This window comes from Melospiza melodia, chromosome 11, assembly GCF_035770615.1.
Source record: "Melospiza melodia melodia isolate bMelMel2 chromosome 11, bMelMel2.pri, whole genome shotgun sequence".
Taxonomy (NCBI): Eukaryota; Metazoa; Chordata; class Aves; order Passeriformes; family Passerellidae; genus Melospiza; species Melospiza melodia.
The window spans coordinates 4,219,890-4,247,636 of NC_086204.1; the positions used below are offsets into that span (position 1 = coordinate 4,219,890).

At 40.4% G+C, this 27,747-nt stretch overlaps 1 protein-coding gene across 8 annotated transcripts in view; it reads right to left on the reverse strand.

Moving 5' to 3' along the window:
• CEP350 (centrosomal protein 350) overlaps window positions 1-27,747 on the reverse strand; it is a 72,155-nt gene that overhangs the window by 33,660 nt on the left and 10,748 nt on the right. For 4 of the 8 annotated variants that reach the window (XM_063165375.1, XM_063165379.1, XM_063165373.1 and 1 more), the window contains exons 2-23: window positions 25,590-25,675; window positions 23,932-23,975; window positions 22,903-23,017; window positions 22,164-22,296; window positions 20,569-21,158; window positions 19,975-20,085; window positions 17,431-17,544; window positions 14,066-14,209; window positions 12,631-13,286; window positions 12,161-12,282; window positions 9,881-10,932; window positions 9,116-9,269; window positions 7,791-7,945; window positions 6,715-6,904; window positions 5,125-5,345; window positions 4,790-4,953; window positions 4,006-4,116; window positions 3,631-3,762; window positions 2,084-2,208; window positions 1,567-1,686; window positions 956-1,122; window positions 279-475 (exon numbers count right to left, since the gene is read on the reverse strand). In XM_063165375.1, the coding sequence (XP_063021445.1) occupies window positions 279-475; window positions 956-1,122; window positions 1,567-1,686; window positions 2,084-2,208; window positions 3,631-3,762; window positions 4,006-4,116; window positions 4,790-4,953; window positions 5,125-5,345; window positions 6,715-6,904; window positions 7,791-7,945; window positions 9,116-9,269; window positions 9,881-10,932; window positions 12,161-12,282; window positions 12,631-13,286; window positions 14,066-14,209; window positions 17,431-17,544; window positions 19,975-20,085; window positions 20,569-21,158; window positions 22,164-22,296; window positions 22,903-23,017; window positions 23,932-23,975; window positions 25,590-25,662 (4,890 nt within the window). In that variant the 5' untranslated portion in view covers window positions 25,663-25,675. The remainder of the gene's footprint in view (window positions 1-278; window positions 476-955; window positions 1,123-1,566; window positions 1,687-2,083; window positions 2,209-3,630; window positions 3,763-4,005; window positions 4,117-4,789; window positions 4,954-5,124; window positions 5,346-6,714; window positions 6,905-7,790; window positions 7,946-9,115; window positions 9,270-9,880; window positions 10,933-12,160; window positions 12,283-12,630; window positions 13,287-14,065; window positions 14,210-17,430; window positions 17,545-19,974; window positions 20,086-20,568; window positions 21,159-22,163; window positions 22,297-22,902; window positions 23,018-23,931; window positions 23,976-25,589; window positions 25,676-27,747) is intronic. The other 4 variants (XM_063165380.1, XM_063165376.1, XM_063165377.1 and 1 more) reach the window with 4 other exon arrangements.

Below are 27,747 nucleotides of genomic sequence, written 5' to 3' on the forward strand. Positions count from 1 at the left end.
TAGTTGGAGGACTTAATCCACTTTTAAAACCTACCTCAAAAAGTCACTCCTCCTAAGCCACAAGGCAGAGGCCTGGATGGATTGTTTCATAAATCATCACACTTGTACAACAGTGACATACAGCATGATTCACACATCTCTCTGTTTTGAGATGCTCAGAGAATCACAGGGAGGAAAAGAACCTTCAACTCAGCAAACACAGCTAAGAACAGCTCACTTGAAGCTTATCAGCTTGACCATGTCAGCTGAGTTAAATTAAATTAACTTAAAACATCTACCTTGATAGATGACAGAGCTGTTTTGTCTGGGGACACTTCCTCATCAGAATCATCACGAGTGCCTCGCTTCTTCTCCAGATTATTTCTGCGATGACTCTCAGAGGGCAGCAAAGACCGAAAAGATTTTTCTTCAATCTCATCCTCTGTCATGGACTCATCAAATTTCAGGGAATACTCTGTTGCAACAGAAGCAGAATCTGAGGGAGAAATCAGGGAAGCTGTTTTCCACTCAGTTTTGCACCACAAATGCAATTTTAGTCTGTCTCATCTCACTGATGTTAGGGGGGTCAGAAAGATAGGGAGACAACTGATGCAGAAAAATGGGTGTTTAGGAAAGAGTGATTTTGAGTTAGAAAACATCTATTACCCAGCTTTGAGAGACCTAACAGATTTGTGTGCACAGGCATAAACACATCTGGAGTTGTTGAAACATTTGGTGTTGTGCCTGCAGGTTCAGCACATGAGCATGTGGCTAAGCCAACACAGCAAAATCTCAAAGGTTCCCATCTCACTGTGCCATTCTGTTACCTCTTCAGAGACTACAATTCACCTGGGGCTCAGCTTTCTTCACACACTTCCCCTCATTTATTTCAGAAATTCATTCTGAAACAGCACCACCCTCTCTCCCTCCACCCTCCCCACCTTCAGAGCCATCACACACCAGCAGCAGAGCCAACCTTTTTCATCTGGCAGGGACAAAACACTGTCACTGGGCAAGGAATCATCTGCAGCAGTGTGAGCCTGCTCTTCAATACTGCTGGCTGTCTTCTCACGACGGGAAAGCTTCTTCTCATTCTCCTTAGAAGATGGAACTGAAGGGCTCTCCTGGCGGCTGCTGGTACTACTGTGTTATCCAGAGAACATGTTTTAAAAAATACTTTGCACATTTTAAAATGCTTATGTTACATTACTGCTGTACACACCACAATTAACATCACAGCAATAAACAACATGCAGAGGGTTTGGTTTTGGTTTTAAAATGCAGTTTGGCTATTTTAAAATTCCAAGTTTCATCAAACTACTGATTGTTGGTTTTATTCTAGCTTAAAATCCATGTGGTCAGACAGTATGCACATCCTTTACCTGGCAGTGAGTAGTGATGATAAACAAATGCAAAGAAATCTTCTTCCAGATTTTAGAAGAATGGTAAGTTAGAAATTCTGTTTTAGAATTTAGGAAAACTACAGAGGACAACATTTTTCCAGTTCAAGATCAGAGAAAGGCTGTGAGAAACTTCAGGACACCTAACTATATCAGGTAAGTGAACAGGACACAAAAAGCTTCTTACCTCTGATCGTGAACCTTTGATCTTGAGGACTCAGAGTAACTATCAAACATTGGTGAGTATGTCTGTTTTGAATCACCAGTCTCCTCTTTACCTTGTGATATGGCAGTAGATTCACATTTCCTGGAAACGAGAAGCATTTGGGGTCAATCTGCATTGTCTTAAATATAGGAATTTTCATGAGTTTTTATCAGTTTACTAGAAGTAGTAGCAGCTAAAATTTCCCAAAGATTTCCTAAAGCGTAAGATTTGCTTAAGATTTCCTAAAGCTTAAACTAGGTTATATCATCCCACAAAACATCAAGATAATCTTTCTTCTACTCTTTTTATGTACAGTTTCACAGAAATAGTTAATGTCACCTTTGGTGTGTGTACGCTATTAAGGGCATAAAGATGGAATCCAAATTCATCTGAAATGCTCACTCATTATGACATCTTAACATTTTCTGCAAAAATAGGTGAAGCAAAACCTAACAAATGCCACTTCTCCACTCCCAAGATGTGGAACATGAAGCCAAACCTGTTTGAATCAGCTCGGGCCCTCAGCTGCTTCATGAACTCCGAGTGGTGCTGCCGCTGGTGGTCAAACAAGGCGGGGCCAGGAGCAGCCGGGGCACTGACAGTGTCCCGTGCTGACTCTGTCACCTGAGCACAGCAAAAACATGGCAACACAGTCAGCTTATCAGCATCAAAATGCTTCTGGAAGAGAGAATGATCATTCTGGCAGGCAATTCAGTGATTTGTAACAACGGTGTAAGCCGTGAGGTTACAATGGTTTGTAACAACACATGTCACTTCTGGTGGTAAAGGTGCATACTGCTCTGTGAATGCATATTCCTCCATACTCCATTCCTTTACACATACTAAATGACAGTGTACATTCAAAAATATTCCCAGCACACTGGTTAAAGATGCTTCCACTGCTGCACTCCAGTTAAAACAAATGGCTGTTCAACTGAGTACCTGGAGTCATTTGTGAACAGAGATGGAAAAGCTACTCTGCTGACCCACCCCTTCAGCCTCTTCAGCACCTCTTAGACTACAAACTCCAGTCAAAACTTGATGAGGTTAAAACCCTACACCAAATAAAAGCTGTCTTTTCTGCTTCTTCTCTGTTGTTTCTTAACTGGTTTCTACCCACTTTAGCTCTGAAAACTACAAATGTTTCCTTGTCTTTATCCAAGACTTCAGTACCTACTCTCAATGACCAATACACTGCATCTATTTGAGGTGTCTGAGCTTTTCTGCTCCTTTAACCTATTCTTGTCTACTCAAATATTATTGAAACTTCACATATTTGACAGAACCCAGAATAACTACATCAGTATTATTCTACAATCCCATTACTCATCATAAAACCAGCCCTGGTGAGCACCAACATGTGCACGAGCTGTGAAGAAACAGTTCTATTCACACTCATCAGCCTTTTGCACTCCATCCCATAATACTGACCCACAGTCACAGTGATTTCTAAACTGTGATGGACTAAGAGCATGTCTTGGTTACTGTGTTCCTTATCCATGTTTGAAGCAGCTGCTACATACTGGAAACAAGAAGTATAAAAACTGATAAACTGATACAAAAACCTGAAAACTAAGAGATTCAAAACGAGGAAACTTCAAACTCTGTACCAAGTCAAGAGCTTTGCTAAAGATTGTCCCTTCTCCTTCTTTTAAATTTTATTTGTTGTTGTTCTACCTTCAGCAGTAAGCAAAACTGCAATTCTCTGCTTTTCTAATTTAATTTGCACACAAAACAGATATAGGATCAAATTCTTGATGGAGAGCAACTCTTACAGACTGAAGATGCTGTGTTCACTGTCATCAATCTGTCCTGAAGAACAAACTTCTTAACAGCTCATTAACTGGAAGATCATAAGAATATGGAATAGGGATTTAAAGCTGCTGATTGACTTCCAAGTAACAATGCCAGAGAAGCTCCTTTGAAGTCCTATCATTTGTCATGCTATGAAAGTGAAGAAGTTGTACCAAGAATGACACCAAACAGAAAATAACTTAAAAGGCAAAAAAGTAATAAAACAGCTTTTCTCTCTCCCTGGGGCCTCACCTCACGGAGCTGGTGAGCTGCATCTGCAGAGAGCAGTGCAGGTTCTGCCTGTTTGGCTGCAGCCTTGCATGGGGGCTCCTGCCCAGCCTCCTGCCGTGACTGCACCAGCTGCTGCAGGGACTCTGCATGGACCTAGGCAGAACACACAGACAGGTCAGCTCTTCAAAATGGTCTGGCCATGGGAACTACAGATGTATTTCTCAAAATCTGGCAGAAAAAAGTTTGAAGTAGGCCCTTGAGAGTTTCTTTTAGTGTATTAAACCCTTTTAGTACTTTCATATGTTCACAGCTTCAGATTAAGAATACCTGTAGGCATGGATTTACTTACAACATTTTGCCTCTTACACACTCCGTATTTTTGAAGGACAGCCTTACCTGGGCTGCCTTCTGCCTTGCCTCTTCCATTTGTCTCTGACTTTCTAGAGCTTCTTGTTCAGCCTTGATTTTCCAAAGAGCCAAGTCCCGTTCATGGCGCTGCTGTTGTGCCTACAGATCAGGAAAACAAGTTTTAACCATACAAGTTAAACACAAAGATGTGACTTGCTTCAGCCACTGGTTGCAGCTACCTTCTTAAAGATCTGGATCTACTCTGCTGGGAGTGTCTCTTCTGCTTGAAATAGAATTTTTAACCCACTGACCCTCCTCCTTTTTGAGGCAATGCACATTCCCCATAGTCTTCCACCACAGTGCAGCAAGGAGTTTAGGAGATCAATTAATTCAACAAACGAGAATAAACAATCTTGTCAACATAAGGAAACATCTGCCAAAAAATATTGCTTTTGTGGAATAAAACAAATCATCCAGCCCAAACAACTACACTGCATGGCACTGGAACTCAACATCAAACCCAGTAAACAATCATGCTTTTATCTGAGGGATATAACCAAAATAAGAAACACAACTAAAACAGTGATTCCAGCAAAGAGTATATTAATGACATGTATTCCAGAGTAGCTACTTCCTTGGTGTCAACTTAAGAAAGATAACAGATGTTCATCCTAAAAAATGGCCACTAGCAGAGATGCCCCATCATGCCCATTATGATTTCTCTGCACTGCTAACAAAAACTTAACTTGCCCTAACTTGATAAATTTTTTTGCAAACAAACAATAAAAGAAAAGAAGAGAAAGGTTAAGACAAAGAAGTATTCCCCCATTACCTTGAGAATCTGAGCCAAGGAAACACTCTCCTGCTGGGCGAGGGAGATGCCCCGCACGCGCTCCAGGTCCGAGAGCTGCCGCACGGACTCCTCGATAGCGCTCAGGTAGTTCAGCTCTGCCGACAGCCGGTGCTGCAGCCCCGCGGGGGAGAAGCGCATGCACCCTGCAGGGCGACAAACACTGCTCACCCTCACACACCCCAGGCTCCCACCACCCTGCAGGGCAACAAACACTGCTCACCCTCACACACCCCAGGCTCCCACGCCAAACATTCAAGGAAAAATGCTCCAGCTGCTCTGGCATCATCACGGTGCAGTATTTTACAAACACTCACCGCTCGCTGAGGCTGCTCCTGCTGCAGACCTGCTGGTTCCCAGGCCACCGTCAGGGAAGGCCACGTTCGGCTTCAGCCCTGGGGCTGAACCTCCAGAAAAGCCAGCAGGTGACTTGACTCTTTCTGCTGTATTGCCTGCAGAATCCAACTGCAACATTTTCTGGGAGCCAGAAGATGGGGAAGAAGTTGGTGTCTTCTGGGGTCTTCCCTTGTCTGAGAAACTGACAGTGAAACAAAAACCAAAAGGAGTTAATAATTCTCCTAATGCAGCCATTTGATAAAATAAAGGAATAACCTTGTTCTTTCATTCCTACACACAAACAGACCCATGCAAAGGGCACAGTCTGTTCAGTTTGCACAGGTCCAGCCCATTTTCAGGAAATGCCTCATGAGAGGGGTTTTGTCCCTAAATCCCAGTTCAGAGTTATGTTTCTAGAGCACCCTATTTTTCCCCAATTATTAAGCCTAGTTAGCACATACAAAAACATTAAATTTTTTTTTAAAAATTAACATAGCACCTTCATGTTCTACATGACCAGACAAGCAGTTTCAGTGCTTCATGTCAGGAATCTGGCATGAGAAAGTCAGGACACAATCATCTGCACCTGCAGTTTAAAAAGTGAACAGTTTACTATCAGCAACTGTTTGTTGCTGATAGTAAACTGCTGCAGAACAGTTTACATGGATGCAACTGATTGTGACAAGCCACTGCCCTGAGTCTTAATCTCTCTCCTAAAATGCAATAGAGACCAAAACTTAACTTGAACAATTCTTAAGATACTATGGTAACACTTTTTGAGAAACGACATTTCTTTTTTAAACAGAGAAAATGATACAGATTCTTCTTAAATTTACTATTTCAATTTTATTAGCCTGAAGAGGGTTAACAGTGGCTGTTTAAATCCTTTGGGAAGACATTCTGCTTTACTTGGCTCATCTCAGGAGGCCAAAGGACCTTTCAAACCCAATCCTGGATGCCAGTAACAGTCACCATAGAAGCCAATATCTCAGAACTGCTCTAAACCAACACAGAATGAGAGATCACTGATCTTGTTTGATGCTTTTTAGAAAAAAAAGTGTAGTGAAAACCAAGTGTTTCATAACCATCTTCACTGAACAGTTAGCAGAAAAACTGCATTTTCAGCTAGACAAAAAGAGGTTGCAACAGAAAACGCTTCCTTCTTTTTTTAATACATTCTTTTCCAAAGATGGGTTAATATCTGAAAAGGCATCGACTTACAGAGCTGGATAGGCTTTGTGAGCATTAGCTGAACACAAGTACAGCCAAAACTGTCTGTGTATCTACTGAAAAAATAAAGGTGACTGCACAGGTTAAATAAACCTTGACACATTCCTGACTGACCTTTTCTGGAAGAGGGAAACAAAAACTCTATTTCAATGCTTAAGGTACTGAACATGACAGGACATCAGGTTTCATATTTAAAATACAGGGAAGAAATGTTTTCTGCATGCACATCCTACTAACATTTGGCCATTTCTGTTACTTCCCTTTTGCATATCCAAAGACTCAGCCAGTAACATTACCAAGCATGATTATATTTGCATAAAGTCTCATAACAATTCTGTTACCTCATCAGGGAGTGTCCAGACAAGTTTTCCAGTGTGCTGTCTGTATCTGGGTTCTGCTCATGCTCTTTATTAGAAATTCTGCTGCTCAGTAAGGATTTCTTAGCTTGTTGGGATCCCCTCTCTAATTCAGACAGTATTTTATCTTCTTCCACAGAAAAGTGGTGAGAGCTTCCATTGAAAGCATCCAACCCTACGAAGCAACAACAGTGTCAAAAGTTTGTTTGGTTCTACATGTGAATACCTTACCATCACAAGCCCCAAAACAATGAATTTGGAAGTTTTTCCCCAACTAAAGAAGCCTTTGAGATACAAGTCTATATATCCAACAAGCAAGAAATGTAGAATTGGCAATTAATTCTCTTCTGTATATTGTGTTCACTGCCAAAACTCTCACTCAGCTTTCATTTCAGCACGCTATCAGTTTAAATAAGGAAAACACATATTTGATCCTTTACTACTAATAATCAGAATACAGCCTAGTTTTTGGGAGGAAAGGCAAAGAATTTTGAAAAAATAGGAAGACAGTTAATTTAGAATGCCTAATTCTATTTTGTCATGTTTCTATTGGCTTAAAATCTAGCTTTTTACCCATTGCTTATATACTACAGGTTCACCAAGCCTCAAGTTTCTTCATGCTTTTGTAATGTACAGGTTAGCACAGAAACCAATGTATTTACTAATTTGTGCACTGGTGAAAACTAAGGCATTCAGGCAAATTTGTTGTCACCTTCACAAACACAGCCATAACTCAGAAGCCTATATGCATTTTCTCAGCACAGAATCTAAGGATAGTTCCCACACAATATTAAAATTAACTTATTTATTAAAAGGCTGGTTTAGGAAAGGAAGCTTTTCAATGCTGTTAACAATCTCTTGCTTATTCAACTTTAAATTACTGTATTTTAAGGTCAGAGAATAACCAGAGTAAAAAAGAACCTAAGAAGGAATCACTGGAGGAATTAATAAATCATTCTATCAGTATTAGATTACAATTTCCAGATATGTAGTACTGCAATTTTCCTAACAAGAAAAGCCTTAATAAAAAAGGATCCTCCACAGCCAAGTGTTGCACTTACTTTCCTTTTTCCCCCTCTTTCTGGAGGAAGCAGAGGAGCGAGAGGACGCTGCAGACCGGGGTCCAGATGAGTGCTGAGAGCCAAGGGGAGGCTCAAGGGGAGACTTCCTGCTGGGAATTTCTTCCTGAATGCTTGAATTACTGCTGCCACCAACACTAGAAAGAAGCATATTGATGGTGATTAAGGACTCAGAGCTCCCATGTTACACAAGGAAACTACCACACTTTGAATTAGAGACAGGTGACTAAACTGCACTACTCAGCCCATCTAGAAAAGCCTTGGTTTTGAGATTAAAAGCTATGACAGCTAAGGCATTGGGAAGTTTGATATGATATTTGACATACTGAAACATGCTTCCAATAATATGAAACACTAGAAGATGGATAACAAGTGTCCTGTCCAATTTTAACTCTTAAGAGCTATTTGACTGCAAACCTGAACAACATAAGAATGACTCAAAATGTGACTCCATGTCAGATTATCTCTGGGCATACAGATATCAGCTGCCAGAAATAAGAGGAAGTTTCAATAAAGGATTAAAAAAGACTTGCAAAAAAGAGATGCCAATGCATCATACACAAATAATACCAGCAGAAGAAAGAAGATTTAATCAGAAAGAATCATTTTCAATGTGCAAAGTGCCTTTTAACTTCTTTTCTTCTGAAGTATCACTGGCACAAACACACTTGTAGCCTCCTCCAAGGTGCCCAAAAGATATAAATATAGCTCATTACAAAAAGGAGGCTCTTGGAAAATTCAGGAAGCCATGTAGTAGACATGGAGAGTCTAGGATCTACAGTCTTCAAATTTTAATCTTAACAAAAGCTTTTCAAAATTCTTACAGACAGTTTATATATCCATTACTAAGTAACCACTGACAAATGCTTACTGAAAGCAATTACAGATTTTCCACAAAGTTTTGAAGAACTGAAGGCATTTTCAGACTTAAAATAGCTTTTCTATTTTTTCTGAATTACAAGACTACCCAACTGAGCATTGTTGCAGCCACACAAGTCAGAGAACTAATTTTCACCAGACTACAAAGGAAAATAATCTTGTCTAAAGCTATCTGTCTAGGCTAAAGAACAGCAAAAATTAGACAGGGAACAGGAATACCAGACTCTGGAACAGGAATACTGGACTCCATCTTAACTATGTTGGCTGCTCTATTAACTGCAAGGTCCTAAGAAAGACCTTTAACACTTCAACTAGTACAGTACAGCACAGCAGAAAAGATACCCAGCACATTATGAACCAAATCTTGTGTTAACTATTTTCTCTTGAATTCTGCATTTTAATTTTTCTAGGAAGTCTAACACAGTTACCTGAGGTCACGTGAAATCTTTTTGTCTGTTAAAGTGCTGCTGCCCTGAGAGGAGGCAAAGTCATCCTCGTAAGAAGCCACGCTCTCGGGAGGGCTCATGGCAGGGAGCAGAGGGCGCAGGAGGGCAGAGCCCCTGTTCAGCCTTTCTTCAAACACTGAGGTGTGCAGAGACAGGGGAGGGGACAAGGATTACAACAAATACAAACATACATCAAGCAGGTAATAGGAATTTAAATGCTCTCAACTGTGAGTTACAATGTTTTCCTTTCTCATCAGGAGAACAGCAGTTCAGCTGTTGTAACACAAAGGCTGTTTTAACACAACATAACAAGCACAGTCTTCCTCTTTTTGTAAATTATCAAATTCTTTACTTCATTCACCTACTCCAACCAAAACATTCTTGAAGAGCACTGCTTTAGAGTAGAGCCATCTGCAGAAAAATTTCATGCAATCATCTTTAAAGAAAATAATATGAAGGTAAAAAAGAATTGAGAAAAACCACAGGAAAAAATCAACTTCTTAGGAAACATTCCTCCTCAGAATGAGGAGTTCCAGGGTAGAGACAAAGTACTCAAAAAGAGGAAAAAAACTGTACAAAAAATGAAAATAAAAGAGCATGCTACATGAGACAGTTGTAAATCATGTCCTACACAGATTCATGTTTGAGACCTCTGAATGCATATTCCTTAACTGTAAAGTATCAAGTGCATGGAGCAGTAGGACTGGGAAAATTCACAAGAGCTTTGAGAAATGCTTCCATTTTTACCTTTTCCATGAAGTTGGTAATTCTTTGCAAAGATGTTGATGACACTGTGAGGACTTCCCTTTGCCAGTTCCTCCCAGGGCCCCTTGCTGTGTGTGTCACTTGTCTGAGTGAAAAGTGGGGAGTATCTCTCAGCTGCTTTCTGAAACTCCTTGATGGGCTCAAAAGCATTTCTCTCCCGAATGCAAAAATCCTTCTCTTTTAATGTCTCCAGCATCTTCAGTGGCAACTGCTTTTGCTGGCCTCCTTCCTCTTCTGAGAGGTTTTCATCACTCAGGAGAGGCCCTTCACTGATGGAGTCAATGCTGGACTCGTGAGGAGTAACAGCTTTGCCCAGAGGATATGCCTGGCTCTCACGCCCTGGGGAATCCATCTGCCTCTTGGATAAATGTCCCAGGATCCCTTCATGCCTGTTAGCAGCAGGAGACCTCAATCCAAGGCTGATTACATCAGTAAGAGGTCTGATGGTCTCAGGCAGCTTTTTGAACTCACTAAGGTTGCCTACCCCAGGAAGGCTGTCATCAAAGGCTGTATGAGACACGCAGGCACCCAACATCCTTTGAATTCTGGCTGAAAAAGTATTTTCATTTTCCTCCCTCACAGGAGGACTCACAGCCTTTGCCCACCGCCCCTCATCCTGGTTTTCTTGCATAAATTCTGAGTTCCACGTGGTACCATAGTTGATACCAGCACCAGCCAACTTTTTGGCTTCAGTTTCAATCCTGCTAGAAAGGGAAGCAGCTGTAGCTTTCAAAGCTTCGAGGCGATCTAATTTGCTCTTATACTGGCTGGCAGAAGGTTTTACCAAGAGGTTTTCCTGTGCAGCAGATGAATTCATGTACAACTGAGGCACCAGGGTCCCCACAGGGGCAGAATGGCTCCTCCTGCCTGCCAACATTGCATCACACTCCTTTGACAGAAGGTCCATCTGCTCCAGACTCCAGTGCTGGGAACAAGGGCCTCCACTTGAGCCCAAGAGAGTTTGTGGGTGGGGGAGCTGCACTCTTGGGCTCAACCTGTCTGGCTGTACCCATGGAGGCTCCATCAGATCACTCCTGAAATGAAAAGTCAACATTTAGTTGATGATTTACAAGAGTATTGATGTCTTAGATTAAAGCATCATTGCCACAGATTTAATTTCAGGACAAAATACTTTTTGATGGAATCAGAGAAGGGGGGAATGGGACAGTAAACACAATGCTATTTAGTAAAAAAACCAACAAACCAAACAACACAGCACCTCCCAAATCTGAAATGCCATGGATGGTGTACTCTTTGTTTCAGGGTTTTAACAAGCTGGGGTTTTTCACTGTCAGCAGTCTTTTTCAAAAACTTCCTGGCTCCAAAAGGAAGGATTTTTTTTTCCGTATCACCTGCCCATGTCCAGAACACATAATAAGTCCCCCAAAAAAACTTCTTCTCTGATGACTATGAGGGTCTCTGAATACCTTAAGCAGTCCTGTGAGCCTCATCTCTCCTCTACTACTAGTAATTATATCTTTTCTTTATGATGTTACACTAACAGTATTTACCATATTGTTTATTTTATTCTACACATGGTAGTACATGGCATTCCTTGAACTGTTCCAGAAGGGAAACAGGTGCCATTGCACTTATTAAGTCAGAGTACAGATTCTGAAGCAAGTATACATTTAAGAAGCAGACATGATGTAGTTAAAAATGAAGACACTTGCACAACAGGGATATTAAGGATAACCAAGAAACTTCGGGATTTTTAGTTCCTTACATCTAAGTGGTTGGTAAGGCACCTTGACTTGCAGTAAGAAAATTTTGATAATACACTGAACAATTCCAAATGGGGAAAGCTGCATGAAAAGAAGTAGGGAAAGGCTACTTTCAAGGAGCAGAGGTGTTTGGTACTTCATAGAGAATAACTAATGGCTGAATCCGAGACAATAGATCAAACAGCAACACTGAGCAAATCAAGTAAGAAAAACCAACAAATACATTCATATGATCTTGCACAATGGCAGAGGAAATAAGAGTGTCCCAATATGAAATACATATTCCACTGATGTCAACAAAACATTATCAGCAACCCACTATTCACTTTATCTATTTACACACTGGCAAATCAGCCATAGCCAAAATTTTCATATGGTTTCCTGCATCAGCTTCCTCTTTACTGCCAGGAAAATGGTGTAGTTGATACAAAGACAATTACTCTCACTGGAACAGGAACTCAGAGCCAAGGCTATTTTCCCCTCCCAGAGATGAAAGCAGGAGCACTTTGCTCTCTCCCCCAAGGCCCCATTTGCTCACCTCAGAAGTGGCAGCTGTGGTTCTGAAAGGGACATGTCACTGCTGGAAGATGCACTTGGAGGACGCTCCTGAGCCTTGTTTTCTTTGTCAGATTCCCCAGATGGCTGATAACCAGGTCTGGGCTAGAGATGAAGACAATCAGAAAAATGCATTTTCAAAAGTGTGTCAGAGTTTAGGAGTTCTTGCCTCATTACAATTGAAAAGGCTAATATCCAGAATTCAGCTTCTCTTTAAAATAGAAAGATGATTTCCAGTCAACTTTCTAGTAGGCCTTGCTGGGCCAAAAAAGAGCCACTAGCAAAGAGGCTGTACATTGAAATCACTCTGTTTAAGCAAAGCTACACATTTTGATTTGCTCTTTTTTCTTAACTGATAACCACCAGAACAGCACAAGTCCCAGCCTCCCTAAACATCCGAGCTCCTATTCCTGCAAACAACTGCAAGACCTTAAGTCAGTGAATCAGCTGTACCTGTGTCTCCTGCACTGTAGGCTGCTGAGGTGGCTCTTCTAAAAGTGTTCGTTCCAGCAGGAGTTTGGAATAGGTTTCCTGTAACCGTTTGGCTGCTGAAGGCTCAGGAGGAGGCACATTCTTCACTTTAGTGACAGCCTCCTTCTGCTTTCTGTAGAGCTCTTGGAGCCTTTTGTTCTTTTGTTCTGTTGCCTCCTTTTGTGCTTTCTTCTCTTCATTCTGCTTCTTCTTCCTCTCCTCCTGCTGCCTGATGATGTACTGCCGAACCTCATCGCTGTCGTAGTGGCGTTTCTTGGAGATCACCTGAGGCTCCTCACTGGCTGCTACCTTGTCTGGTTTCCTTTTGGTTGGACTGTGGCTCCTCAGAGTTTGAGTGGGCAAAACAGGTTTTTGATTCTGCTTTTCCACATCTGTCTCTTGCTTTGTACCCATGGAATCCAACTGCAGGTCATCAAGAATCCCACGTATCTCCACGGGCAGGAAGTCCTTGTTTACAGAGGCATGATCTTCTTGGTTATCACCTGGAAGAGCAGCTTCCAGTTTTCTCAGATTGGTCTCAGACCGCACTTTACTTCTTGACCTTTCAGAACTTCTTGAAGAGCTTTTACGGGTAACATCCAATCTAGAATCAGAACCTGTCCTTCCAATGCAGCCTGCTAAAGAATGAGATGTCAAATATGTCAGGTAGCAATCAAATCTGGGAAATAGCTGCAAAAAGAAGAATGAGGGAGGAGTGCAGATCTCACTGTAAACAGGTCTTTGCTTCATCTGGTGTCCCAGTCTGAATGTGGCAGACTGAGCCCACACCCTTTCTACTCTCACCAGCCTCACCACCTCACAGGCATAAGAAGCACAGCAGTTCCCAACATGCCTTATTTGTCCTGCCTGAGATTCTGGATAAACTCTGAAAAAGGCTGGTGGAGGAATTAATGAATATTTATGATGCACATGGATGACATTATACTGCATCTGGAAGAACCACAATCCCTGTTAAACTGGGATGCTCAACCACAGCTTTTGGATTATGCACAGCACACTTTCAAAATTCATCTGGCCATCTACCCATTCCTTTCCCTACTGGTTTCAAGAACCAAAGACAGATTGCAGGTGGTCCATGTTTTTAGTTGCAGCTTATATCTCATCTTCTCCAGATACCCCAAGCACCCCTGCAGCACATATCACCCCTCAAGTCCCATGTGCAGGGACCATAACACCAAAAAAGTCCATAATGCACACAGGAACAGAGTTTATGCATGGTTGTGAGCAAAATTTTCCCCCCACCTCCCTCAAATTCCAGGTTAAAAATAGGAGCAATTTTGATAAGAAACTCCTATCTCAGAACATTCTATCTCAGAAGTCTGCTCTAGTCTGCAGACGCGCAGTGTTATATAATAAAGAAACATGAAGTAAGTCCAGTGATAAAAGAACAACTCACCAGACTTGGCAGCTCTCTCTCGGCCTGTTCTGTCACTGGATACAGCTCTTCTGTCCTGTTCTATTCTGGGAGCTGGACCCAGGATCTTTTTTACCAGCTTTTGTCCCTCCCGCCAGGAGGATGCACTTATCACGTAGTTTCCACCTTCAAAACAAAGAATAAATAAAAGCCAAGCTCTAGAGGATTTGCCATGGTATCAGAAAGAAGCATCATTGCAGCCATTCATCATTTCTGTACCATTTAATTCTGCATTAGTGGTACAGCTGCAGTTACACAAACAGCCAGAACACTGATGCCCCAGTGTAACACCCAAAACACACTGCAGCACATTAAAGCCCTACAAAAACTGATTTAAAAAAGAAGAATGGGTTATGCAGGTCTAAAATCTACAAACAAGCCTTATAAGGACAGGGGGAATATTTCTAGAGCTGTTCACCACCACTGAAATATGGAAAATAAGAAATAAAAATATAAAAGCAACTAAATTGTTGTAATGAGTGGAACAAAAATAGAGGTGAGTTATAAAAACCCCTTAAGCTTCCTATCAAAATAATATTAGCTAAAACTCTAGGGAAAAAAACCTCAAAAGTACTTTAAAGGCTTTTACAGGTAATTAATTGGTGAGATACAGGTCTTGTGAGGAGGTTAAAAAATATCAAGCAGCAGATATTTTATACCAATGCTAACTCACTGTCCCTTAGCTGGGACTTCTGTTCCAGCACTGAAAACAGTTAAGAATAAACCCTATTGGTTGATACTTAATTCAAGGACAAAATACCTTGCAGGTGACAGAAACCCAATCAAAATGTTCTAGGATTATTTTATCATCCTACGTATAATTAAATGATAACAACTGGTTATGGTGGCATCTTTACCTCATATTGGGTAGATTAAATGATAGATTTTTCAACACACTAACTTCCAATACTAATTTTTTTTTTAATTTTTAATAATGACCTGAAAATGGCTTTGGAGAAAAACACAGTATAAAAAAGAAAATGTAATTAGGTAATTCACATAATTAATGATCTGTAAATTAATCAGACCTTTCAGGGGTATTAATTGCCAGAAAAGCACCTAACTTGAATATATAATTTGCAGTTGATTTTTAACAATTCCATTTCAGGCTCTACCTCCAAGCGCTCTGCCTAAAGAAACCCAGCCACTGCAGCATGAGATCACCACAGCCAAACAAAAAAGGCACTGTACTGGACCCAAGAGCACTTTGAGACACCATACCAACAATGTCAAGTGAAATCCAGCACAGCAGAATAATTGTTTTGGCAATCCCAGTCCTCAGTTTCCAACTCCTTTTCTTGTTGTTATTTTAACCTAGAAGTCTGCAGCCCACTACTCAACCCTCTGGTAGCAGAACTCCTTGCCTGCATTGTAAATTATCCAAGTATTTTATAAAAGAGCTGTCACTTGAAACATGTCACTACAAGCCTCTCTGAAACAGAGGCATCAGCCAAAGGGGTTCTCTGCAGAATTCACTGTTCTCACTTAGTTCTGCGTGTGTTTAAAGGGCCAGTGTGCAGTGTCACCTTCCATCTCCAGTCAGCTGTTTAAGTCAAACATGCCAAGGGGGCAGAACATGAGCCATGGCTATTCATAGCCCAGGCCATGGTAAGCACTTTCCTACTGCAGTGACTGGAGGAGGATGGACCAGCACGGACATGACACTTGGAGCTGGCTCTTGTCTTCCAGGGATTTCAGGCCATCATCTTCCATGGATTTAATCCATGATAACAGGGGGTGGCTTTGCATATAATGGAGGGGCTGGAGGTTACAGCTGTTGCCTCCCTTGAAGGCAGAGAGGATTTCCTCACAAGGGAAAGCAGAGGGGTGGGCACTGATCTCCTCTCCATGGAAACCAGTGACAGGACCTGAGGGAATGGCCTGAAGTTGGGTCAGGAGAGGGTTAGGTTGGATATTAGGAAAGGATTCTTCATTCAGAGGGGGTTTGGGCACTGAACAGGCTCCCCAGGGAACTGGTCACAGCACCAAGACTGATGGAGCTCAAGAAAGGTCTGGACAACACTCTCAGGCACAGGGTGGCATTGTTGGGGTTGCCCTGTGCTCCTTCCTCACTTGGAACTATCATAAAGATATAAGACAGCTGAGTGTGATTCCTTAGGCAGGGATTGATCAGCATAGGAGGGAGTAAATCCATGCTTGTCCCTTGAAGTATTAGTATTCCTTATCACAAAATATTCACAAGCAGGATTTACAGCATGAAGCACATATTCACACTCTAAAAATCCTTTGTAATAATTTTTAAAGCTGCTTTTTATTTCTACAAAATGTTTACAGATTATGGGTCACTGTACATAAGGAAAAACAGAATACCTTAAGAGGGGTTCAAAAGGTGCCTAAACTTGAATATATTTAAAGAGAAGAAATTGCTCTGTGTGTGATTGCAACCATAGCTACTCACTTTGTATGAAAACTAAAACCAAATACAAAGCACATCTGGAAGTCTTCCTAATTATTTTGCTGCCAATATCAAAGATCCACACTACTGGGAAACTAAGAAGCACTGTCAGAATTCCACATGTGTTTAATTTTATTTTCTTCTATAAGGCACTGCTCTAGAGAAACCTGCTTGCATCATCTTCTCTAAATAAATTTAAATTGTATTTAACAATCAGTGGAATTGTCAGACAACAGTGGGGAAAAAAGTTATCAGTTGGGAAAAGAAATAAACATTTATTTTAAAATACCAAGATTTGGAAGACTACTGAGGGAATGTGTGTTTATATTCTTTTTCTATATGAAAAAGCCAGGAGTGGGTTAAGCCAGAACTGAAGGTGCAGAATAGCAACAACTTGAAACATGGAAGAACAATAACCAGAGAAAAACCAGGAGCATCCTGTTCTCTGCTTCCCCACTGAGAAATCATCCCAGAGAACACCTTTGACAGCAGCCCCTCCTCACCTGACAGGAAAGCAACTCAGCAAGTCCCACTGGCACTGATTTTAGCCATGAGCCATGGGTCAGGCTTTAACCAGCTTCATCACAGCCCAAACAGAGACAGGATCCAGAGCAGAGCTACTGCTTCTTTTTGTCTACATAACCCTGACAGATACCTGAGGATACCTCTCCCCATAAGAACTCACACTCTGCAGCAGTTTCCTCAAGGTGCACACAGCAAGTGGAAAGGCAAAAAATTAAAATAAACCACAAAAAAAGTGCCAACAACAAACCCACACACAACCCCCAATGCAGCACAGTGTACAAAATCACTACAACAGCACTGTTGCACATCTAAGAAGGCTTTTATAGGAATACACTTTTTTTTCTTGAGACAAAACTTATCTCTGAAGGACATGTAACAATCCTCCCTCAGCAGCAGAAATAGTCACCTTGTTTGGACTCTGGACTTGACAATCGTGTCAGTTTTTGCACTTTCCGCACTGGTCTTGTAGATTTCTTCTCTTTGTTTCGCTCACTAGATTTTCCTTTCACTGTTGCATCCTCTAAAAACAAACAAAAGCTGTTAAGTGATATCCCACAGGGGAGAACATAGAATAACAAGCTTGCTTCAGCATTTGAAAAACCAGAACTCAGAGAAACACAAAAGAATTCACTGACTTTCCCAGATTATACACCCAGATTGATGACTTCCAGTCCAGCACTTTAAAATCCTCACAGAATTTTGAATCAAGGTCTGTTTACCTATGCCCTGGAAGGCAGTGAAGCCACAGCAAGGCCATAGAGATATTTACAAAGTTAGTTTTCAGTTCTAAAAGAAATGTTGTCAGTTTACATTAAACAGTTGTTGGTTCTCTTCTGCTACAGATACCACATTTTACTGCTCTAATATTCCACAAGGACATGTGTAGTTCCTGAACTCAAGGGCTGCTGCTCCCACATTAATGCATGACAGCACATTCAGCACATCAGGAACTCTGGGGCCACTGTTCCCACTGTTTTTGGTTCCTCCTCATTAAAAATGGGATCAGATAACCTAAAAAAATCAGGATGCAACTCCTTCTGTGGACAGATGATAAGCTTTATTTAGATGCCAATGTAAACATTTACAGCCCCTAATTTCATGTGAATCCACTCTCTGATGGATGTCCATAGGAAGCATCAGAGGCAGAACAGGAGGTCATATTTCAAAGATGTAAGAATGGAATTTTCAGTGTCTTTCTCACTCTTAACACCCACCCTTTCCTCACAAATTTTCTAGCTGCCTTTAAGGCTGATAACAAGAGCAGGTAAGACAATCAATGCACTGAGTACCACAAGCCTCAGTGATTGCATTTGCAGAAAGTTAACATCCTCCTCACCTCTTTTAGCAACAAACAGCCCTTTCCTGACTCCAGGAAAGCACAGGCTGCTTCCCATCCTGCTCCTATTACAGCAATTTTGTTCTACTATGGCAAATCCTGAACATCTTTAAGACAAAATTACTGGAAACTTGGGGTCCATACAATATCCTTTAGCCTAACTGCTATAAAAGATGAAGACATCCTGTATGGTCTATGCTTATACATAAAAATCTTTTTGTTGGAAAGAACAGTGCTGCTGTAGATATTAGAGATATAACAGATTATTTCAGCACTAGAGAGCAAAGAACAGTTCTGATACAACTGACTGTACACACCCAAAACACCACATGGTGTAAATTTAATACAGAAGTAACACATGGATAGATAATCTGACAACCTAAAAATACATTTACAGTACATATTATGTGTAGCACCAGCATTTGTTTACTAGCAATCAGATATTCAGTATAATCTTTTCAGCTCAGAAAGGAGACACGTTCCACAACAGCTGTTCTACACATGGCATCAGGACAGAAGTGTGGATCAACACACACACAGCTCCTTTCTTTTGTAGGCACTGGACACATGATCCAAATGCCTTTTAATTGGATCTCTTCAACAAAGCTTTAAAAAAACCCCTTGAATTTCTACAAACAGCTTGCTATGCTTGCCAAAATTAAAATAAAAATGCTAGTGTAGATTAAAAGTCTGTGGAAATTTGGCATTAATTTCACAGACTGATATGAACAGTGCAAAAAATACTTGCAAAATAATTTTACTGGAAAGGAGCATCTCTTCTTTCTGAACTATTTTTTATGAGTGATTCCATAAAAAGTCCTTGGTAACTTACTGAGTTGTACAAGGAAAAAAGACAAATTGGTTTATTACTACACAGATACCTACTGATTTAAATCCCAACACATTTTCCTTCAGTCTTAAATGTTTTGAGCAAAGAGAAAAGTTATTCTTAATAAGTAAGCTCTTACTCCAAAACCAGAGGTTCTCTGGGGTTTTTATTTTCCATTCCCACCCATTTTATTCATCTGATCTCTTCCCCCTCTCCCAGCTCAATCAGTCAGAGGCAATTCAAGCTTACAGCACTTCACTATAACCAGCCTAGCAAATTAAAAAAGCACACTTGGGCAGCCTACTCCAGCTCAGCAAAGAAAAGAGCTGCCAATGGTACTGCAGTTTTTCAGAGTGGAAGATGAATAAAGATTGTGTCTTGGAGCAGTACATTTGAGAACAGAAACCAAAAGTGGGTTTTGTCCTTTTAACCAGGAAATTGTACTCACTCGTACAAACATGTATAAAAAAGGCAACAAAATTAAACAAAAGTTATTCTAATGGAGAGTCTTCTTTTTTCCTGTTTCAAAGAAATGCCATTACTTGGCATTCTTTCTGGTACTGTTCTTTTATTAGAAGTATTTGAATGAGAGAACTGGGAGAAGGACTAATTTCGTTGTTGTTTTAGTGTTCAGTAAATTATTCCTCTCGTGGAGAGAATTACAATATATTCAACACCCATTCCTTCAATTTTTTGTTCCCATGACTTTGTAGACTTGTACAAAATCTATTTCTCTGCCTCTTAGAGAAAGTTTTGTGGCTTAATCAATTCTGCTTGTGGCTCACCTTTTAACTGGAGTGCAATATCTCTGTAAAGCTCCCGACCAATACGAAACTCGTCTGCATGCCAGATCTTTCCATCTGGAGTGCGAATCCTTGTTTCAGCAGGATTGAAACCTAAAGCAAAAGATTCAAGAGTTGAAAATAACTCCATAAAATGTAAATACAGCTTTGTTAGAGTGGAAAGGATGGGAAACTGCCAAGTAAAAAAGTAACTGTGTGAATATCTAAAGTTAAATTAGAAGAAAGCAATATACCAGTCTGCTACTTGCTCACAGTTGAAGAACAGCAGAATTGGTGAGGAAAAGATTATTAAAATTGTGAAAGGTTTTTTCAATAAGCTCTGAGAAAATAAAAAAAATATTGCAATTAACCCAAACACCAATACTTTTTACAGTAATTCTAATAAGAGACAGGAAAATTTCAAAATTTCAAATTACACTTCTGTAATTTAGCAAGAATTTCTTTTTACTTGTGATCAAACCATGCACCCCCAGATTGCCCAAAGAGAGGGTCCATGATTTGAAGCACTGCTCAGTGGACTGAGCTCTGCTCTCTCACCCTGTACACCCAGCAGGGAGGGGACCTGCACCTCCATACCTCGATAAGATGGAGCAGCAGGCACAGCTGTCACCTTCCTGACCTTGGGAGTCACCGTGCTCTCCACGTTAGTGACCATGACAGGCTGCTCAGCATAGCCCAAGTGCTGCCCTCTGCCACTGAGCTCCTCAGAATGCTCCCACTGCCTTCGGATCCTCTCCTTGAGCTTCTCCAGCTTGGCATCGTGCTGCCGCTGCTTGAGGATTTCCAGCCTGTGAGCGCTGCAGATACTCGAGGCAGAAGGGGAAGACACTTTCAGTTCACTGTCCTGGGATGTGGTACTCTGAGAAGCTCTAGTGCTACTCTCATCTCCCCTGGAGCCACTGGTTTTTTCTTCTTCCAGTCTTGACAGTGCTGCCAGCCTGGGAAAAGGCTCATTACTCTGCAAGGCATTGACTGTGGGTCGGTCATTGAGGTACCTCACGATGGTCTCCTCGTCTGCAGCATAAGGGATGCGGCTGTCAAAGGCTCTGCTGTGCCAATCCTGCTGCTCCTGCTCGTGTGCCACACAAGCTGGGAGTTCACTCTTCCCTTCTGCTTCACTCAGCTCCAAACACGACAGCAGCTGCTTGGCCTCAAGCTGGCTAGAACTGTGGTAAGACAGAGAACTATATAAATCCCTGATGTAACAGAAGGGGGGAAAATTCACCATCAGAAACACAAATGTAGGACCCTCAAACTCAGCAATCAGCACATTCATCAACTAAATGAATGATTTCCTCTGCCCTGGCTCCACTTAAAGGCAAGTTCTTTTAAAGTCTGACCTCCTTATATTTAATAGTGGGAGTCTGATCAAACAGAGAGAGACTTCTGTTCAAAATTTCATTTGTTGCACTCTCGGTCTGAAAAGAACTATATATAACGTTGAAGGAAATCAGCAAGCAGTAATGTCACCCTTCAATTCAAAAGAGAAAAGCCTTAAATAACAAGTATAGACTTAAGCATAATTAGTACATGAGCTATTCAATTAACAAAATTTACTCAAATCAGGGGTCAATTAACCCCTGTCACATGCAACAAGGAGGACCACCTCACAGCTGACTCAAGTAATGGAAAAAAAGACCAAAACTTAGATGTCAGGATAATAATCATGTCCTATGGCCCCTTCTGTGTTCTGTACCACTTTTGTTCCATGAGAAGCTGTTCTTATAGGAGTTTCTCACATTCACAAAAATGTGACTTTAGTACTAGCTCTAGTACTACTACTACTACTCTTACTCCACACTGTCTTGGTAACACATTTGGGAACATATGCTGAAGAACTAATGAAACAAAGCTGGAAAAGCATAAGGAAACAGTCTTTTTGGTTCTTATTACTGAAACTAAATACCTATCAAACCCATCAGGTACTAATGCCACAGCCATACCACTTGATGATCCAGCCCCATTTCAAAACAGTTGACTTTAAACTCATATTCACTAAATAAAAAATAAATTTGTAATATTTACTAAAAAGTTCAACAACACATGCTGTCATGTGGGTAGGTGATGGGAGGAAGCAAACCAATTTTTGAGGAGGTGGCAGAAACACCACTGCTAGCTTAAATCTAATCTCAGCATGTTTTTCTTCAATAGTCAGCTGTCCCAGCACTGACCTGTAGGAAGCCAATGGCTCACGGAATTCCACACGACTGCATTTTTTCACATTGCTCTCCAGAGTGGTTGCTCGAAGAGGGCTGCGTGAGGACTTCTCCTTGCTTGATTTATTTTGGCTGGAGGACCTGGAACCTGAAGCAGAAAACAAAGACTGCTCTATGTATCCACCTCTCCAGAAACAGAAGGCTCCTGGGGCTGAATCACTGACATCGTCATTCTTGGATTTGAACAGCTCTCTCTTCCAACGAGCTGATTTCAACAACCAGGAGCAAGGCTTGAAAAAATGACCATACTTAAAGAGAGATAATAATGCTTAAAGATTAATTATGAGTAATTAAATCTGTGAAGTTGGCTGTGTTGCCACTAGAGGTCGATCTGTCTGTTCTTCAGTAGCACACTACCAGAATGCTCTTAGGATATAAAATGAGGGCTTATTTCCTATAAGCAAATGCTCTCCTTCAGTCAGATAACAGAAGCATCAGATTTAGCAAATTTCCTGTCAGAGTGGGATAAGCACTGCGTGGGGCAAGTCCTGTCACCCCCTCTAACCAAAAGACTGGGATAGAACACTCACCTTCCTAAGCTCAGGGAAGGAAACACCAGTTTCCTCTGGGCAATTAGAGTTTCAGGAATAAAGACCACAGGCAGGAGAGAGGCTGGGGGCAGGGAGAAGCCAAGCTTTCCCAGAATGCAGTGGCTTTATGCTGCCTTACACGTTCTCTCCTCAATAATACATACCCTTCCTGCTGCTCTTCCTGCTGGCACTAGCAGAGGGCTTCTTGGCATCCATGACTGAATCAAACACAGCCGTGCTGGTGGGAGCTATTTCCAATTTGTTCTCTATATGACGTAGCTAGAATTGGAAGATAATGCAAATTAAAATACTGTTTTTTATTTTTAAGCTATATTTTTATTTCCCCCTGAACATGACAAGTTTTTCCTTTTTCACAACGAGTCAAATTGCAGGCAAGAGCAACTTCACAAGGCTGACATTGCAAAACTGTATGGTCTTATGGCCAGAAACTACTATTAAGTTTTGTTTAATAAGATTATCTAAATTAGGTTTTGTTGCATAGTTTTGCTCCCTTAAATGGGCTGTTTTGAAAAAATTAATGACATGCCATTCAGAGACTTAATGCTTGGCCTGAATAAAATATTAATTCCACTTGGAAAAAATTCTGTAATACTCCCTTATAAATGGAGCATGATAAAAATTCCACATGTAAAACCCCAAACTGATGTTCAGCTACTGAGAAAAAAGAGGGACATGGCTAGGGGAAAGAGCTGAATTCCCTGCAAACCCAAACTGCTTGGCCTCACTGAAGCCAGGTTTTAGACACTACTACATCATCTTATTCACCTAAGTTAATTCCCACAGAAATACAGCAACTGCAATGCTCAGAATGGAAAATTATTAAATATACTGGTGTTGCCCCAGTTTCTGACTGGTTTGAGTAAGCAGAGGAGAGGTATTTTCCCAAGTTTTCAGAAAAAAGTGACATCCCCACTTAGTTAAACAAAAAGGTATTAAGCTTGCTGTGGCAAAAGCTTCTCCTTGTGTGCAGAAAACTTTCCAAGATAAAGCAATGTTCAACATTTACATACTCCAATGGCTTTGTGCTATTCACAGCTTGTTGAAGAGACAATCACTGAGGAAAATATTTTGGTAAAAGCTTTTGGAGCCACTAACTGATTTGGAAATGAGTAAAAAAAAACCAAACTAAACAATCCCAAAGGAACAAAAAAGAAAGTAAAAAAAGTACTTACAGCAGCCTTAGTCTGAGAAATAGAAGCCCATGCTGCAGTTAGATCTTCCAGGGCAGAAACAAAGAAATTAATTTCTCATTAGTAAATGAAAAACAATGAAATAAAATGTTGCCTCAAAACAATTTTAATTCTCTTGCTAATCAAGTTATTTTCACAACACAGTTCCCACCTGTAAATCTCCTCCATGAAACACTGTTATCAGTCAAGGCTCATCTTAGCAAAGCTATAAAGCATTTAATGTAATATATTATGAGTTTACTAAGGTTGAGTGCTATTCAACCCCTGAAATCAAATCCACCACATATAATAGAGGATGTTTAGAAGATAAAATGAAGCTGGTTATCTACCCCAACATAAATACTTTATATTTTTCTATTATACTACAGTTTAACTACCTTTTTTTTTCCCCTTTCCATTTTCTTCTTCAGTAAACTAAGCATGAATACATGGTCACTGAAAGACTCTACTCAAAACCCAAGCTCCGAAGGGCAGAATTATGAACAGAAATCTTTCTGAACTGTACATCCTACAAACAAAACAGAAATAATGTTTGTGAACAAGCAGGGGGTACTAACCCAAGCCTTGTAATCTAAACAGACAGCACCTACTCCATAAGCAATTGAGCTCAGGAGGATGGAGTAGTGTTTTCCTCTATAAATATTTACTTCCTCAGTTCCCCTCTTTTGTGTCCTAATGGTTCTTACAATCCAATGGTTTATAAAACACAACATCCTCATGTCAGAACCATGGAGAGTAGTAGTAACAGCTGAAAGAAATAATCTTTTTCTCATAGTAAAAAACCTGCCAATTTCATTTCAGGCAAAACACAACAACACAAAGGATGAGGGTTAGGGAAGCAGCACAGAAACAACTTGGCTTTGACTTCTAGAGATGGTGCTTCTTGTCCACAGAACAGTACAGCTTCAAAAAGCAGGCAATTTTAACAGAAACTGGATATACCACAGGAAATAATCAGCAATAATGTTCTCTTACAGATAAAATAATAATCTTTCTCTGCTTTCAAAACAACTTCTGGAGTCCAGTTTTGCCACACTGGAGATCATATGATTGATTTCAAACCACAAGCTTAGCACGTGACTCAGCTGCTCTACAGACAAGACCCTTCTTCCTTTCTGGGAAGATTTGTCAGGGAAGTATTGTCATGTTAAAATGTTTCTGCCCTCTCCCTTCCTAAATTAGAGTAATCATAACAGTAAAAAGCTAAACAATTTCTCCAACTAAGGGAGACAAAAGTGCTGTAAAAGTCATCCAAGCAGAGATGCACTGCTGCTTTTCAAGTGTGTTCACCACTCTGGAACTGAGCAACTGTCAGAGGCTCTCCCTCACTTCCTTCAAGAGCCAAGAGTTCCCAATTTCTGCTCCTGCACTGCTCCTCCTCTCCAGCACTTAAAAAAAAAATCTGTCTCTGCACCATCTTGGCAACCATATCCCAGGCTGGCAAGTGCTAATGCAGATCAGCAAATACTCCAGAGATCAGAGTACAAAACTGCTATCTGCAAAAAGGAAGCCACAGAACACACGCTCTTACTCCCAAACTGAGGCAGGAGAATGCTTTCTGGAGCAATTCCCCAAAGTTTTAAACAACTCATGACAAAATATCTCCCAAAACAAGGCAGCAAAACAGAGAAAACCCTCACCTCTGGTAGAATCTTTGCTTTGGTTATGCCTTGGATTTTGTAGAGGCACCTCATTAGACTTGCTGCTCCACATTGTGTCAATTTACCTAAAAAAAGAAAGAGTCCTGTAAGAATCAAAGAGATAAAAAGTAAAAACAAATCTGTCTTGGTCTAAAGAGAACATAACCTTGATCATTATGATGAATGTCTACCTCATCTGATGACTTCAAACCTTCATCTTGAACAAGGTCAGATAATCAGCATGAAATCACAGATGTGGTCACAGCTTCCTGCAGAAACCACCTAATTCCATGGATAAAGAAGGGTTTCATTTTGTTCTCTGTCATCAAGCAACATTAACTTGATAAAAGGAGGCCCAGAGGTCGATGCAATTTAGATCAGAGTAACAAGTATTGCAGCAAGTCTGAAGAATTCCACACTGGAACAGTGCACACACATGCCTAACAGAGACAGCACCACATGGCTTGAACCTAGAAATGCTTGGGGAAAATCCCCAGCTCCACCAGTGACAGAATGAATGTGTCACCAACCTCTGGAAAAGGAAAAGGGACAGAAAACTGCATGGCAGGACACCACAGCCAGGAAAAAAGACAAGGCTGGTGCCAACCATTGCTTTCCTGTGAACTTTGAAGTTAAGACTCACAGTGAATCTAAAGTTAGTGTGAACTCCCAGCCACTATCACCAAAGCAGTTTTTATAAAGGAAAAAAGGAAAAAAAACCCAAACAACAAAAAAAGAACCTAGACATGCTTACTGAGCTGTCTTCATAACACACTGACAACGCTTCTGTTATGGAAAGAAACAATCAGGTGACCACAGAATTCCACAGGAAGTTCTAGACCTCTGAAGGAGTCATAAAAGCACATTTTCCTCTCCATTCACAAACCCCCAGATGTAATTTTCCTTATTTTTTAATTACTGAAAATTTCTTTTGCTCTTACTTCCCTACACTGTGTGCCACACAAAAAAAGGCAATCAAATATAAAAATCAATCTGCTGGTAAAAGCAGACCAAAATTAACACTATCTACTACTTCCTGAAACAGATTTTTGTCCATATATTTTGTGACAAGGACTTTTATCAAATATGGTTTTAAGGATACTCACAGTGACCAGCAGTAAAGTTTGGTCTCACATTTAGTCATAAATCCTGTATTTATAGCAGTAAGTTATCTCAAAAAATTCCTCTTATGCCCCAGGAAAAACTATCAATAATACGAACACAGGTCTTCAAAAGAACTTTAGTTGTGACTTTCTTTGATGAGTTCAAGTAAGTGTTTGAAAGAGTAAGGAAAAGGCATGTAAGCTTATATATGCAGGTACAGAAACACAAGTCCACAATAATTCAGAAATTCTAGAAAGAAGGTGGGTGTGTTAGTTTTTAAGTATCCAATAGTTATAGGACAGGTGCTGAAGAGCTCATTCATGCAGAACAGCACTTTGTGCCTCACATCATTCCTGCTGTAAATCACAGCACTGCCCTGCCCTGGAAATCATCCAGCTGATCCTATCCATCACTGAGGAAAAGAGCTGTTGGGCTAGAAATGTAGAAAATAAATATTAATAAAAATGAGGGAATTTTCCATAGAGAACTGCTGAAAATACTGTATCATAGCAGTATCAGTTTCTTGGCCAAACACTCATGTAACAAAACCTACTCCATATGTAAATTTAATTGGATAACTTCTGGACAAGCAAACATCTATTAAAGGATTGAGTATCCATCTTCATGTAATTGCTTGGGATTTATTCTTATCATTAGAATTATTAGTATAGATAAGAAAACTTAATCAGGGACTATAATTGTTCTTTTTATTTTACATGCACAAATATATACAGTTTATTTTAGGAAGCCATGCAAATGTAGAATTGCATACACTCTATGTATCTATATGAAAAGTACCAGATTGAACAATCTAAAATTGCTTGTTAACAGCTTTCATCCTGACACTAAAAACTGCAGATATAGAATTGTAACACACTCTGTGTATCTATATGAAAAGTATCAGATTAAAAAATCTGAAATTGCTTGTTAATAGCTTTCATCCTGACACTAAAAATTGCAGATATAGAACTGTAACAAACTCTGTGTATCTATATGAAAAGTACCAGATTAAAAAATCTGAAATTGCTTGTTAATAGCTTTCATCCTGACACTA